Source organism: Ctenopharyngodon idella, chromosome 24 (genome assembly GCF_019924925.1).
Source record: "Ctenopharyngodon idella isolate HZGC_01 chromosome 24, HZGC01, whole genome shotgun sequence".
In the NCBI taxonomy this organism is placed as follows: domain Eukaryota; kingdom Metazoa; phylum Chordata; class Actinopteri; order Cypriniformes; family Xenocyprididae; genus Ctenopharyngodon; species Ctenopharyngodon idella.
The window spans coordinates 20267178-20284680 of record NC_067243.1 but is presented as its reverse complement, the minus strand read 5'-3'; the positions used below and the strand labels follow the sequence as shown (position 1 = coordinate 20284680).

Sequence of the window (17503 nt, the reverse complement as noted above, 5' to 3'; positions counted from 1 at the left end):
TGCCCAGAAAGCTACTAAAAACATATTTAAAACAGTTCATGTGACTACAGTGGTTCAACCTTAATATTATAAAGTGACGAGAATACTTTGTGCGCAAAAAAAAAAAAAAAAGACTTTTCAACAATATCTAGTGATGGCCGATTTCAAAACACTGCTTCCAAGATTTACGAATCTTTATGAATATTTTGTTTCGAATCAGTGGTTCAGAGCGCCAAAGTCACTTGATTTCAGTAAATGAGGCTTCGTTACGTCATAAGAGTTTCGAAATTTTAATAGTTCACGTGACTTTGGCAGTTTGATACGCGATCCGAACCACTGATTCGAAACAAAAGATTCGTAAAGCTTCAGAGCAGTGTTGTGAAATAGGCCATCTCTAGATATTGTTGAAAAATCATTAATTAGTTTTTTTTTTTTTTATTAAGGTTGAACCACTGTAGTCACATGAACTGTTTTAAATATGTTTTTAGTACCTTTATGGGCATCTGAAGGTGTTAATTATCTTGCTGGCAACAGAGGCCTCACTGAGCCATCGAATTTTATCAAAAATATCTTAATTTGTGTTCTGAAGAAGGTCTTACGGATGTGGAATGACATGAGGATGAGTAATAAATAACAGAATTTAGATTTTTGGGTGAACTAACCCTTTTAAATAAGCCTCAAACCACATGAATATGATGTTGGTAGCAAGTCGAATTGTGCTACCTACTAACACCAGCCGCATTGAGTTCTCTTTCGCGCTTGAACTGACAAAAACACACAAAATTATGCCAAAATGCCAGTTTTGTCGAGTATCCCCATAAGCACAGTCTTAAATGAGTTAAATAGTCTTAAATGAGCACAGAGAGTTGTGAGAAAATAGGATGCAGATCCGCATCATGTGCGGAAGCTCTTAAAGTGACAGCAGCCTAATCAACCTGCCATTAATGTTAATCAAAGATCAAAAGAAAAAGAAAATCACTCACTGCTCTTAATTGAATAACTTTTGTAGCTTTAATAAAAATTAATCTATATTTTAATCTAAATTATGCAGTGAAGACTGTGATAACTGCTTTGATTCTGGATATTTCCTGCCTGTTAGATCAAATATTTAAAAAATACTGTCTTTATGTTGTTTCTACATTAATTCGTAGATTAAATGTGAAATTATTACAATATAAAAATATATTAAAAAGTTTAATGTTAGGTGGGATTAATCACGATTAATGACAGAATGTGCGATTAATTTGTTAATTTTTTTTAATCGATTGACAGCACTATTATTATTATTATTATTATTATTATTATTATTATTATTATTATTATTATTATTATATTTGTATTTCATTTTTTTACACAAAAGTGGGAAATGCATAACAGTAACCATATTGTAATTCTTTCCCTTTTAATTGTCGTTGTCAGTTCACTGAGTATCTTTGACAACAAGCGTCAGGACCCCACCGGTTTGACGGCCCTCCTGCAGAGCACTGATCTGGTGGGCGTCCTTCACATGCTGTACTGCATCCTGCTCCACAGTGCCCCCCCTGAGCCTCTCTCTGCCAGCCCCGCGGGCCCCCAGGGGCCTTACAGCCCCTCTGTCATCCAGGTGGCCCTCCAGGGTTTGCGCTTCCTCAACACCTTCGCCCTTCTGGACCTCTCAGCCTTCCAGGTATTAATTTCCAATGTGCCGCTTGTATGTGATCAATATATCAAATGGTATATGGTTGAAAAATTAAAGTAACAATGATAATTTTCGGTTAAATATTAATTTAATTAGTTAGCACACCGAATTTCTAGGTTTTTTATGGCCCGACTGAGTACACTAAGAAAAAAGAATCTGGCTCAAGTGTTTTATAGAGTCCAGAAGACCATGTTTACCTTCTGAAAAGTACCGCAGCCATCTGGGTAGCTATGTCTATCGTGATGGATAACCTTATTGCTCTGGTCCTGTTTACAATCTATGATATCCTGCCTCTTTGATTCAAAGCTCCGCGGAAGGATGCGACCATCTTTTTTGTGGTGTCCATCCTGCTCGTAGTTCAAGCCACCCTGTCTGCTTAAAGTAATGCTGCACAGCTTGTTTTTTCTTCAGAGATTTAAACGCAGCAGTCAGACCACTGGTTTGGCTTTCAGCTAGTGGCAGATATGTGGCCCCATCCTTCCGACAGACGTTCTGAAAAGTAAAGCAATAAAAAGTTCTTGGGCTTTAATAATGGTTGCGTTGGTACGTCTGCGCATGCAAATGTGGACCGTAAAGACAAAACCCTCAAAGCTAATGGTCCAATGCCCTCAGAGCCACTGGTAGGATATCAGTGTTTCTTCACAGAACAAAGTTAACCCAGTGGATGTAAACACACCTGACCTCTGACCCCTGGCCAGCTATGTTGAAAGCTCTGGGTGAGTAATGCGGACAGTGAGTGGCATAACATGCTCAGGCTCCGGTCGTACTTCAGCCAGAATGATAAAGAGACAAGAACGGTATCGCTAGGCTAAATCATCATGTAAACACCTAGGCGTGAACGAGGAGGGTCAGAACCCTATGAATTACTTAAGTGTGTTGTTGAAACTCTATTTCTGTTTCCCGCGCCAACTATTCAAAACAGTTGGGAATCAAGATAATAAATTCTTTGTAATTAAAGTAGTAATAAAGTAGTAATAAAGTAACAGTTCATTGATTCATATGTAGTGCCGAGAAATCGGATTCGTTTTAGTAAATATTTCACAAAAATCAAATGATGATTAAAATGACTCAGTAATTTGAGTCTCTGCACATTAGTCCCTGTGTGGGGATTTTCATTCTCACAAATGAACCTTATATTTACACACAGTGATTAGAATTAACTGAATGCGTTAACTACAAAAGAATCATAATCACAATTTAAGATTTAAATCAATTGATGACCTTTCAACAGTGTTATTAAAATATTCAATAATAGTATTAAAAATCTTTAAAATCTAATCTAAAATCTTGATGTTTAATTTTGGTGAAAAATCAATGTTGATCAGTAGCTCATTAGTGTTCTTTTAGTTTATATTTTAGTTTTATTATGTTTTTTTATATATATAATTTGAATTAACTTTTATTTTATATTTTATTTTACATTTTTCGTGTTCATTTTCAAATTTACTTTTAAATTTAATTTTTATTTATTTGATCTATTTTAATTTATTAGTTTGGGGGTTTTTTATATTGCTATTTAGGTTTTATTTTTATTTAGTTTTAGTTATTATTCATTTCCACTTAATTTTAGTGTTTCAACTTAAACTAAATGAAAATTAGGAAGGTTGTCTTGGCAATAAACTGAATAAAAGGTGAAAGGGATAGTTCACCCAAAAATGAAAATTATCCCATGATTTACTCACTCTCAAGACATCCTAGGTGTATATGACTATCTTCTTTCAGACGAACACAATCAGAGTTATATTAAAAATGTCTTGGCTTTTCCAAGCTTTATAATGGTAGTGAATGGCACTCCTGATTTTGAAGACCAAAAAAGTGCATCCATCCATCATAAAAGATATCCACATGGCTCCAGGGGGTTAATAAAAGCCTTCTTAAGCGAAGCGATGGGCTTTTGTAAGAAAAATATCCATATTTAAATCTTTATGAACTAAAATAACTAGCTTGCGGCAGACGGCCTACACAAATCGACTTACGGCGAAAGAGTAACCTCTGACTAAAAGCATGACGTAATGATGAACGCGGAAGCTCAGAGGAGAGAGCAAAACAAAACACCCGTCACGAGTTAGAAGTCTAATAATGAGACTTTTTTTTAAAGAGAAATGTTGGAGGATTTCGAAATAAGAGAAGAGGAGCTTGAGTTTGTTGCCCAGCCCTGTTTGTTTGAACCATGAGATGCATCTAAGCTTACGATACTCCTACATCCTATGTCTTTGTTACTTGCATATGGATGTTTGTCAGAAGCTGGTTATTATAGTTTTATAAAGTTATGAATTGGATATTTTTCTTACAAAAACCCATCGCTTTGCTTCAGAAGGCCTTTATTGACCCCCTGGAGCCGAATGGATCACTTTTATGATGGATGGATGCACTTTTTATGGACTTCAAAATCAGGAGCACCATTCACTAACATTATAAAGCTGGGAAGAGTGAGAATATTATTTAATATAACTCTGATTGTGTTTGTCTGAAAGAAGATAATCATATACACCTAGGATGGCTTGAGGGTGAGTAAATCATGGGATAATTTTCTTTCTTTTTTTTTTTCATATTTGTATTTTATTTAAGCTTTATTTCAATTAGCAGAAATGTTTTTAATAGTTTTAGTTGACTAATAACTCTGTACCTCATCTATTTGGTTTAATAAAAAAATTAGTAGCTAATTCTTCAGTAATCCTTCAATCATGATTCTTGATTCTACATCCTAACAACAGCGATTCTCAGACAGATTCAAACAGACTGTCTGTTGTGATGCAAACCCAGCTTCTTACTCCCATTACATATGCTGAGATTTTCAGGTATTGTTGTTTGTGGTTGTTTAGACTCTCCTTTCAATAACACTCTCCTACCCAGCAGAAACTGTCAGTAGTTTCAGTGCTGACCCTGAGGCGCTCAGTCATGTTGACATGTTTAATAAATACTGTCTCTAGACCAGAAGATAGCATCTCTTTAGTTGAGGGAATTGGGGGGTCTTGTGGTGGAACTACTGATTCCAGAACCAGTTCGACCTTTACGAGAAAAGTTTCACCTCCTTCTCTTGGAGAAAAGAGCGTGTTGTGAGCACCCTCATTTCGTTCCAAACCTGTATGACTTTCTTTCTTCTGCACAACAAAAAAGAAGATATTTTGAAAATGTCTCAGTGTGTTTTTCTCTATACAATAAAAGTCAATGGTGTCCGACGTTGTTGTCACGATATATCAGATTTTTCACACCACGGTTATTGTGGCCAGAATAATTCACGATATCGATATGTCATGATATCTATAGAAACCTTTAAGCCAATGAATCACACCATTGCATACAACAACTACACTTAAGGGTAATCAGATACTGATAAACAAACATCTGATGAACATAAGGCACAATAATTTTTACTTTTTGCATTCTCTGTCTTTAGCAAATTTTTATGAAGGAAGCCAAGTATTTAGTTTATCTGATTTCAAGCTGGAGTAAAAAACACTGCCTGAATGTATCCTGAAGAACTGAAAAGATTTTCTGATGCACATTTTAAAGACCATTCTATGTGATTTTATTTAGAGGCAGAAATTATATTATTTTATAGTATTTTATATACAGTGATAAAGGCTATGTAGATTAGCATAGCATTATAAATATACACTATCTTTATGAAAATAACCAAGATGGATTGAACACAGACAAACCATACTGTCAAAATGGTGTGTTAATTCTCTTCATGTTCAAAACATCTATATCTGCATTTTAAATGTATATTTCATACTGATTATATAATCGGAGAGAGCCTATTTCTTTTCAAATGTTTTGTTTAAAAGTAGACATTTCAAGCTTTCTATAGATATATTTCTTGTCTGTGAGGGAAGTAGCCTATACGCTGAGTTTCGGTTCATTTATGAGACGCGCTCCAGTTCACGTGCAATGCAAGTGATCGCGCCGGCGCCTCCATTATATTGTCTACTATATTTGCTTCTTAAATCCAGGCAATTGGTTAATGAAACATTGATTAAAATTAAGATGCAATTTCTACAAAACGAAAATCACTTTAACAAAAGGCTTTCTACAAAACAAAACTTAATGAAGTGGTCAAAATCATGTCTGACCCACTCCATGTCTCCCGATATATTGCGCATCTTATGATGTAGCTATCCTATCTTACTCGTGCTGTTCACTTTTCATAATCAACATGGATGAAATTAAAAAATCAAAAACAAAAAAAAAAAACCATAATATTTAAAGATAAATATGAATCTTCTTCTGTTTTATATCAGATGGCAGCGTTAAGGTGAAATACCGCCACCTATTGTAATTTGGGATGTCAACCAGGTACTGGAGCTGGATTATTTACGTGTCATATTAAAATGTGTATTATTAATTTTAAATATTTCGGTTATCACGATATATTGTCACACCCTTAATTAACACGATATCGATTTTTCATGTTTTGAATATCACGGTTATCGTCAATACCGGGATATCGTGACACCCCCATTTTGGACCCCACTGACTTTCATTCCACAGACAAAAACGGTTCTCCAAAATATCTTCTTTTATGTTCTGCAAAGGTCATACAGTTCTAGAACGACGAGGGTGAGTAAATGATTAATCGGTTTTAATTTTTATGTGATCTATACCATTAACAGTGTCAAATTACCTATGATGAACAGTCTTTTCATGGCTTTTTGCATTTCTAATGTGCAGAAAGACTTGTATGCATGTTCTTTTCTAATAGCTATTCTACAAGTTGCTGACCTGTGTCTGTTGTTTGCAGTGTGTTTTAGGAGCGGAGGGTCTCTCTCTGGCCTTTAGACACATTGTGAGTTCTCTGCTGTGGTACTGCTCTCAACAGAGCTCTGAAGATCTGCTCCATGAGCTCATCATCTGCGTCGGCTACTTCACTGTCAACCACCCAGACAACCAGGTAGGATTACCTTCATTATAAGTGTTACATAAAAATAAAAAAAACATGCATGCTAACAGGTTTGTTTTATGAATACATACGGTTTCATGATTATATACTAGTGCTGCCAAAATTAGCGATTTAACGCATGACTGACAAGACGATGGCGGAAGATTTTGTTTCAAAGTGAAATGTAAAAGCTCCTATAGGTTGTTTGCGATCACATGGTTCTGGTGACGTGCGAAATTGATGTGGAGGGCAAGCAGTGAAAATTAGAATGTAAGAGATGGGGAAAAGTCCGAACTGTGCTGGTTTAGAAAGGTATAAACAGAAAATCACAACAAATGTTGGACATGAAGCTTATGTTATGAAAAGGAGCGATTTTTCTACTGAATTGAAAGACTTGACTGCCATCGAGGAGGTAGATATAGAGAATGTGAAGCTGCCGTCATGTCGCGTTCAGTTCTAGTCTGGGTTTGTTTACTCTCGCACTGTCTTTCTTCTAGTGAAGTTAGGGCAGTATTTTTGATTTTCTGTCGTGATTGTGAAAAATGTCACCATTGTAGGTCGTTTATGCAGAATTGAGAATTGCAACAGGAGCTCACATCATCGTTCAGGGAAAAACTGGACGGTGTAATACAATTTTCGCCTTTTCTACGTGTAAAAACACTAAGGGAAGCAGGTTGAGGAGGTGACGGGGAGACGCCGTATAGCAAATCTAATAATGTCACTGATTGAACCCATTGCCTATCACTCAATAAAATAATCACAAAGCTGAGTGTTTTTGAAAGTGTTGTATTTTGTTTGGTTTAATATAATTAACATTACATTTGCAAGTATGACTCTCACTCGGCTTGTGAATGAGTATAACTTGCACGCAGCCACTTCAAAACTGTTCACAAGCTTCTATGGGTTTGATTTTGGTTGTCATTTGTTGAAATAAATACGAAAAAAATAAATAAATAAATAAAATATAATAGTGTGTCGGTGTCTGTCATAGACTGTAAAAAAGGGTGTCTGTCCGCTGAATGCCCATCCGATTCTCCTCCGTGGTCATATGGGAAAGTGAATATTTACAAAGAAAACATTAAAACTACAGTTACATTTACACCCTTCCAACAAAGAAATGAATTGACTTCTGTCAGCTTGTTGAACACATTTTTTTTTATTTGGACATTTTCTACCATATGATGGCTGAAGCAGCAGCACGTGCCCAGCGTGTGACACTGTTTTCACGGTAACCAGATCAACATTGTAAACGGAATTCTACAAAACTGAAGTGAAAACACCAAATGATCATGCAATGGAATAAAATATCTTCTCTTCCCTGCAAACGATACCATGAAGAATGTGATTATTTAACCAAGTCAAAAACAAAAAAGGTAAGCAGGTATCCATATTCATTTCAGTATTGGCAGACGCAAAACGCTATAAAAGGTGACAACTTTTAAAGTTAAAAACGATATAAGTTACGTAAATGATGAAAGCTCATTGTGATTTCTCGATTTGATAGATTTGAGCAACTATAAACGACGCAAAAAAAAGTTTGTGATAGCGATTCCTATATAGAAAAATCACTCCTTGCCCTCCAGCCGCATTTCGCGTGCAGCAATGACGTCATGTGGAAACAACCTATTTAAGCGACTTTGTCATTGTGCTGTTTTGTTGTTGTGTTTTTCATTAAGAATAACAATGAACCCATCATTCAAGCAATTGCTGCCCCCGAATTGCTGCTAATTAGAAAGCGAAAGTAAAATGCGCACTCCGGACGAGCATTCATAATGGTGCGTGTCCACTGGCGTTGTTGTCACACATCGATTAACCAGTGGGAAAATTTCCTCACTGTCACATCCCTAATGCTTAGTTAATGAGACCCAATGATCGGAAGCACTTTTCCCCTCCTTTTGTATCAGTCTGCTCTTATCCAATCAGAATGATAGTGATTTTACCTGACTAGGACTTTCTCATGTGCTGATGATATGATTAGTGAAGTGAGGATAGCTGGTCATTTTGTGCCAGGGCCAAGAAACCGTGAAATTTGGATTTTTGTGATAATTAATTTTTTGGCCAATGAAGATTTTGCAATTATTTAATCTACAAACAATGTGAATCAACACTGCAACAACTGAAGCAGCAAACTTTGCAAAACACAAAATGTATCTAAACAAACAGCAATTTGCAAATAGTGCTTCATGCTGTCTCAAGTCATATTTAGCACTGTAAAAGATCCTTTCCTCTCCGTCACTGAGGTGTGTATAATGTTTGGTTGTCATTAGATCAAGAGCAGGTGTACTTTTCTCCTTACAAACAACCAACACAATAGCAACAAAAGGAGGCTGTTGAATAATGCAGTGACTTTGCCACCTCTGTTGGCTCTGCACTGTGTAGTAGGAACAGACATTGTTATCCGCCGCCTGGCAGTTGGCCCGTTCTTTGTTCAGCCCTGGTGGAGGGGGAAGGGGGCTGAACTAACCTGGCAGTACAGATCACAGATCAGCCTGGCATGAAGAAGTGGGAGTCCCTGATACCGTTTGCATGCTCCGTTTACCTGGAAGCCGGCAACTGCATGGCAGGTGTGACTACGCCACACTCGGTCGGGTTTTAGTTATGCGCGCATCACGTGGAAACCTCGTCCGTGACGTCTTAATGTCCCCTCGGGGGACGGGGAAGGGAGGGGGTCAGAGTCCTTGCAATTTATGTGCTTCTAATTTAAAACATTTTTGCTCTTAATTAAAGAAACAGCCTCCATTTTTATAGCCGTTCAGTCCTTCTGCACTGATGCCATCCAATTTAATTATTTTGATGTAGGTAATTAGCATTTGTTGGCCATTGTTGGGTTGATTTGCATATTATATTGGATAATTGAATGAGGGTTGATGATTGAATTAAGGGGGGGGCGTGACAGATGATTGGGCTTTGTGCTCGCATGGGGGAACTTAAACGACGAGCGGGCTGGGAATAACGCCTCGTGAATATTCATATCTTCCCAGCCCACTTTGCTAATTTGAAAAATGCCAGGCCGCAAAGTCTTTAAACTTGTGACTTCCCTCCAGGACACAAGCTGCTGTTTTATGCTGCCATTTGGCTGCACATCAGGGTTTATTATTAAAAACAGCACCGACACTGGCAGGTGCACTGGAGAGAGGTGGAAAAAATGAAGTGAAGCTATTCAGCTGAGATGCGTTTTGGCCAAAATTCTTGCTGGTAGGTCAAATAAATTATAAAATTTGTTGGATGCACCTACTACATGTGTGCAGCCATAAGAAGGTGATGTGATGAATTGACTCGTGGCATCATTTTACATGGTTAGTTGCCTGTTGGTAAGCTAACATTGAGCTGATGAGTCAATGCAGTTTCTACCCAGCGTCGCATTTAACCACATTTTCAATTTTTTTTCTTGGTTGTTGAATCGTAACATTTATCAGCATCAATATTGAACGTAACAGTTTTTATGAATGTATATATGTAAATTGGGTATCTTTGGTGTTGTAATAGGGTTTTTAACACACACACACACACACACACACACACACTTTTGATCACCTTTTATCCTTTACTGTTATTATAGGCTCATGATTTTCTTCCATTTATCTTGCATTTGTCTTTAATTTGTGTGTGTGTGTGTGTATAATATATATATATATATATATATATATTATATATATATATATATATATATAAAAATAAAATATGAATGTATATGTGCATATGTGTTTATATTTATTTTTCCTTTTTATATAATTCACTTTAATTTTATATGGCTCATTGATGAATAATTAACAATGAGATCATGTGGTTTTTATCATCAAATTAACACTGCTTTTGTCATTTTTTACAAGATGGACAAAATTTGTCACCAAAAAAAGTCATTCGGTTTAACCAAATGTTCAGTTTTACCGAATGACACGGTTATACAAAATGACGATATTTTCAAACAATGCTAACAGGCTGATATGTAGTTAGCCAGCTAGTTAGCTTGCTAGCTAGCTTGCGAAAGGATAATCAAACATTTTATATTTAGAGTTTTTAAAATATTACAACATTTTCCATATTTTATAGAATGACCTGATGAATTTTTCAAATAGTTAAGAGAGAGTTAGTTACTTTGCTTCATGACCATGTGGTCCTTTGCAGGTGTCTGAATGATGTCACATCCTGTCACATGGTATTAAACACATGGCTTGATTCAAAATGGTCCCTTTATATTGGTTACTCCGAATGACATCAATGAAATTCATTTTTCCGGACATTCTTTCTCATAACAAAGCAACGACTTCTACACATAATTTTAATACCATTTTGCACTATGTTGATATATGATGTTATAAAATCATGCCAGAATAAAAAATATATACATTTATTACATTTTAAGATAATTTAATCACAAATGAAATGGCTGTATTGGCCTTTGGACGGTTAAACCGAATGACCTTTTGACACTTAAAAATCTTTAAAATACCTTTATATGTGCAAAATATGATTAAAATCTTTTGGATTCAATAAAAGAGATCTAGTTGTACTACCTTACATACTTTGGATGTCATATCTTTGTTTTTTATTATTATTAAGGCCTTTGGAAAATATGTATGTACGTACGTGTGTGTGTGTGTGTGTGTGTGTGTATGTATGTACTGTATATGTATGTATGTGGTCTTTAACATATTGTTTTTATTTTGATGTCGAAAATGGCAAGGCAGAGAAAAATGACTGCTATGGTTGCCTGCTAAATTTCAAAATCAACCACATTGAGAAATTTTCTCTTCCTTGTTATTTTTCCTATCAACTAAATATACAGTATGCCTGCAGCAACACCAACCAATCGCGAAAAGCACTTCAACACATTTAAACTGAATTAAATGACATAAACATCAGTATAGAACTTGGCATTACGGCCCCGCCCCTCTCCATTCGGATACTTGCCAGTGTCAGGGGCCCTGGTATATATCCACACGGCCCTCGTACAGGATAAATGGAGACTGGAGCGGGAATATTTGACTTTTTCAGACTAATGTAAGCACTGGCAGAAGACAAAGACGGCGCTGACCCTGGTCTGTCTCGCAGTGCTGCGCTCTGATTCAGCCAGCCTGTGTTTACATGTGTGCATCTGAGAAATAATGCAGCTCATAAAGGAAGGAAAAACTACTGGGGGACATTTGTTCTTTCCACATGGATATTATTCAGACCCTCACCCACAGAGCCATTTAGAGTGTGAGATATGCAGTCATGGCTGATAGGAAGTTTGTTTGTACTCAAGGGGGGCATAAAGGCTTTTGAATAATGGCCAACAGCAAAGAGAAATTTGTTTTTAATATGGTTTAAAGTCAACATGAAATCAAAATTTAGCCTGTTTATACTATTTTAACACACATTCTGGGTATTGTTGTGAACAATTCATCAGAGAATGGTAATACAAATTAAAAAATGTCTTTGTAACCTTTCATCAAATAAATTACTTTGTAGTTTTTTCTGATGTCAAATAAACTACTGCTCAAATGTTTGGGGTCAGTAAGATTTTTTTTTTTTATATATAAAGAAATGTGTACTACTATCAGCATATTAGAATGATTTCTGAAGGATCATGTGACTGAAGACTAGTAATGATGCTGAAAATTCAGCTTTACATCACAGGAATAAATTGCGTTTTAAAATATAATAAAATAAAAAATGTTATTTTAAATGGTAGTAATATTTCACAATATTACTGTATTACTTTGATATACAATATTGCTTTAATCAAATACTGTAAATGCAGTCTTGGTAAGCTTAAGAGACTTAAAAAAAAACCAAAAAAAGCAAATAATTTTTTACTCATTGTTTTAATGTACTGGTGTAAATCACGGAAAGTTACAAAAACTGCAAATACTTTTTGAAAAAGAATTTTCATGTTGACTTTAACAGTTGACTTTAATGTAGTTACTTTTGTTTTTTGTTTTGTTTTGTTTTGTTTGTTTTTGTTTTTGTTTTGTTTTGTTTTGTTTTGTTTTGCTGGTCAAACTGTGGACCAACAATTACTTAAAGGGATAGTTCACCCAAAAATGAAAATTCTGTCATCATTTACTTACGCTCAAGTTGTTTCAAGCTTCTTTCTTCTGCTAAACACAAAAGAAGATATTTTGAAGAATATGGGTAACCAAACAGTTGATAGGCCCCATTGACTTCCATAGTATGGGAAAAAAAAAATACTATGGAAGTCAATGGGGCCTATCAACTCCTCTTTTTAATGTGCTAATTCAAATCTAGCTTGCATAATTAGTTGATTCTGTTCGCTATTGTAAATTGAACAAGGCAAAAAAAATCTTTCTAAATTAAAATGGCTTCTGTTTGTCCTGTCCAGACAGCCATCAAACTTCCTCACTCATAGCTTCTAGGTACTTCCAGGCGAAAATGTTATTATCTATAAACTTGGTGTTTTAGCAACGATAGCGAGGTGAAGGCTAACAACCCTTTAGCCCCTTTTAGCTTGTAGCCCCTACACCTCCAAAAGTGCCAGATTGAGCCAATCCACCACACTCACTTGTCTTATCTTCTCACTCCCTTCTTTTTCTCTCCTTCACGTGTCTGATTCTTCCCTACAAGTTCAGGGCTATCTCCTTTGCCCTCAAACCCTAGTGTTGTTCCTGGGCTTCTAATCCTGGTTTAACTGTTGTTGAAGCACCTCCTTCAACAGTCCATTACCCCAGTGATAACCCATCCCTCTTTGATTAGATGGACCAGACCACCGGCCAGTGTTATGGAAATTCACCAAACGTCTTTGAGTTTCTTGCAACGTGGCCGGCGGACAGATGTGATTGATGGCGGTGAGGAATATTTACGCCCTACCTAAAGGGCGAATTCAGGTTGAACATACTATTGAGTTTTGTCAATTTCTTTCCGGGTTTCATCCGTTTAATTTTGTTTGTTTGCCCATAAATCTTTCAGTTTAGGGCTCCATTTGCATCTAATGCTGTGTTTGAGCATGATCCAGGTCCGAATGGCTTCTCGAGAAGAAAAGATTATCTTTCTCGGGATCGAAGATGACACTTGATTTATTAAGCAAACACTAGTATGTCAGTGATCCTTTGCCAATGCACTGGCGAGCGGACCCGTTTTTAATGGTGTTTTCATGACAAAGAAACATTCTTTCTGCTTTGAGAGATGAAAACCAACAGATCTTTTTTTGTCTTTTAATTTTATGTTTACGCCCATGTACCAGTCGCCGTCAGGTTGTCTGGATGGATGGTTAAGAGGGGGCGGTAGGCGTTGTTCAGATAAGGCCTTTCAGCCATAACTTCCTCTTCTGAGTGCTCTCTTTGCATCCTCGTATGTAGGCAGACGTCCTGTCTTATCAGCGGCGCGAACATTCTCTCATCCTCTTGGTTTGGTTCATCTTTAAGGCAGAGCCATAGATTTGTAGTTTTGAAAGTGCGGAAATCCCGGGCCCAATGAAAAATTGCTGAGGTGTCTTGGCAGCATGGGACACTTGCGTCATCTCCCATTTATATTGAAAAACAATGGCCATTTTCACGCTGTAAACCCTAACGCTCAAAATAATTAATTGGTTTGAGTAGAGCCAACTCAAATTAAACAAATCAGTTCTATCAAATTAACTTTTATGAGTATTTAAGACTTTCTTTTACTTTTGAGTTTACAAAACTGACACATTTTAAGTAATCTGAATTGTTTCATTGTTTTGAGTTTCATGAACTTAATTAAATTTAACTGAAACTGGGCCGGGATTTCCATTTCCCAGCATGCTTTGCCATGATACTCAAAAGTGAGAGTAAATGCTAAAATTAAGTGTTATATAATGTTTTTGGTGCAAGATTAATGTTAAGTGGGAGCTTTAGTAGTGTTTAATGTTTTGTTATGCTAGTTTAGAAGAGTTTCTGTTGTTTTTTTTTGTTTTTTTGTAGGGTTACAATCATGGTGAAGAGTGGAGCATGAGCTTAGTTTGAGAACAGATATATGTTAAATGTTTTATATTGCTGTACTCATTCAGCAAGTGCTATGCTAATGCTATCAAAGCATTGTGTTACCAATTAGCAAGGTAGCATTTATTGAATAAGCTAGTTAAAGTTAGCCAAGTTTCCAGATTACGTGATAATTTTAAGTTAAATGTATGAATTAGTTTACTCAAATATTTCAAGTTAAGAACAATTAAAACACATGGGTACAAAATAAAAATCTGCATGTTCTGCTTACTTAAACTTTAACCCCCGGTTTCACAAACAAGGCTTAAGCTAGTCCTAGACTAAAATGCACGTTTGAACTGTTTCAACTGAAAGAAACTTGCTCTGAGATAATATGTCAGTGCAATTGTTTTGTCTCAAGATGCACATCAGTAATTTTTTTTTCTAAGACACGTTTATTGAACTAAAGCCTGGCTTAGGCTAAGCCCTGTCTGTGAAACCGGCCCATAATTTCTTAACTTAAAAAAAAATTGATGTAACTGATTACCTCAAATGTTTTGAGTTTTGCCAACTTATTCAGGTTTACAAGCATCACCGATTTATTTTGATGTCCATACAGCTTTCTCATGCACAAGCAATGCTAACACATATTGAGTGCTGAGCCTTTTTTATCCTGCTTAACATGTTGAACTTTGACGAAATTATGGATAAAATGCACTATAAACTTATTTAGCACTATAGTACTATGCAATGTAGGTGTTTATGAAACAACTTAAAATAGAGCGAACTGCTCATCCATTGTTTGAAATAAATAAATAAAAATAATGAATTAAATAAATAAATAATATGCTACATTCTATTTTATTTAATTAGAATAAATTTACTATTTTATATTTCTATAGACATAGTTTTGTTTCTCTTGGGTCGAATATTTTCCAGTTAGTATTTTACACACTTTTATTTTTCACAGTATAAATGGGTCTTTATACATGAAAATATATGGCGGCAAGGGGGTCCATTAGAAGGGACATCATATTTGGGGGCTTTGAAAAATTAAATGAAAATATATTCTGCCCTTTGGCGTTTGGATTCAGTTCCAAGTAGATGTAGTTATCATTTTGATGTAAATGTGACGTCCCTCCTCATGTAAATTAGATTTCATGACAGTCATGTTTGTAATAATTCTCAATGGCCAACTTCAAATAATCATAATTTATTTCCATTATTATAAGAAATACAGTAACTCAGAAATCATTTTGTTTCCTGGATATAGTCGTAATATACATTTTACAATAAGAGAAAAACATTTCGGATTTGCATTCAGCCCTCATGTCCAATACAGGATTGAAACATCTATTTACACCAGTCAGTTCTTTTATTTAAAGACTATTTTTTTTTTTTTTTATCACCATGGCTCCACACAACCTAACAGCCATCAATTTTACTGTCGGCATTCGTCTCTCCTCTGCCGTCTTATCAAGTGTTCATCAAAGAACAAACCCCTGGCCCACAGGTCTCCTTCCTCTTCACCTTGAGCCGCTCGGAGTGTGCATGTTTGCGTTTCACTGCGTTAACTTTATGCTCCCTTTGTTTTCAGTTGACAGGCTGGGAGTTATGTAATGGGCCGCCCGTAAAAACGTGGCCCTATATGAAAACTCCAGTGCTCTCTACTTAAGACCAACACTAGACACTAGGCCTTGTCTCTTCCTTTCTTTATGGCCATCTGTGTTAAAGCGGGGGAGGAATCACAAGTTCAAACGCCTGCTGTTGCTTTTATGGTGTCAATTGCTGAATGGATACCTCTGCAGACGCTGGTACAGGAGGACTTGGCCGAGGTCCTAATCCAAGTTTGGGGCCGGTAAGGGGCAGGGTCATTTCTCTCGGCCAGGGAGAGGCGGGTGAGTTCACTGCCTGGGTTGGGGCGGTAGGTAACCTCTGATCTCTCAGTGCTGTACGTCTCCCCTCAGTGGACACTTGAGGGGGGCTCATTGTTTAGTTGTGTGAAGATGAAGCACCGCATGCTGAAGGATTATGAGATGGCTGCGTGATTTGTGGGGCGGAATGTCCACAAAACCACAACCCCCACAGATGGACACGCACTTGTACTCTCTCACGTTGGGAAAAAATGGTTTCACAAATGATTTACAAATTTGTTCTGCCCTTTGAGTTTGTTTACGTTTACAACAAAACAAAACTAAATTTATAAATACAGATTTTAAGGGGGCAAATCAACATGTTAGCTATGTTTCCATCACCCTGTTTTTATGCACATTTTGAGGTATCGCATCAGAAACAAGTGATGGAAACGGCAAATTTCGGGGAACAAAATCGCAAAAACGTTTTTACGCTTACTTGAGGTGGTTTTTGACTTTTGCGGAAAAGAGTTCATATGAATAATGGGAGATGGAAACACATTTGCCGAATAAATTCTGACATAGCGAACATTAAACCCACGTGACTAATCGGCTGTTTCCGCTGATGATGTTTTATTTACTGTTGGTTACTAGGTTACCAATACCATAGGCGCCGATTTATGTTTTTGCCGGTGGGTGTCGACACCGTGCGTCTTTCTCTCCGTGCGATTGTGCGCATGATGATTTCGCGAAGACTAGCGTGGAATTTTCTCACTTAAACCACTACCTGCCACTGCTTCTGATTGCTTTTAGAGGGAAAAGCTGCCCATAACTGCTGGTCTAGGATCAGTTTTCTCTGTAATAATAACATATTGGTTTGGCAAACGATCCAGTGCGTAAGTTTTGCAGCGTTGAGCAATGTAGCCAATCACAAAGGTATCTGTTGATTTCTTGAACTCAGTGGCCAATCAGAGGTGTTTAAGTTAGCACTGAACAAAAACTCAAAAAAAAATTTTTTGAGCAGCGAGTGGATTTTGAGTTCTCCATGCGTGCAAAATCCTCTCATTATAACAAAATAAATAGTGTAGACTTTAAGTAAATAAGAAATTCATTGTACAGCCAGCTTCGTTTATTATAACTGAACTTTGTGAGATCACGATGAACTAAGATGAGGGACAGCTTTTTAATGATTATAAAGGAAGCACTCTGCGCGCTTTTTATGCCAAATCGC

At 36.5% G+C, this 17503-nt stretch overlaps 1 protein-coding gene across 4 annotated transcripts in view; it reads left to right on the top strand.

Annotated features, from left to right (window-relative positions):
- Positions 1-17503, top strand: part of scaper (S-phase cyclin A-associated protein in the ER) — a 133301-nt gene that overhangs the window by 108875 nt on the left and 6923 nt on the right. For all 4 annotated transcript variants that reach the window (XM_051884816.1, XM_051884814.1, XM_051884817.1 and 1 more), the window contains 2 exons: positions 1399-1645; positions 6402-6551. In XM_051884816.1, the coding sequence (XP_051740776.1) occupies positions 1399-1645; positions 6402-6551 (397 nt within the window). The remainder of the gene's footprint in view (positions 1-1398; positions 1646-6401; positions 6552-17503) is intronic.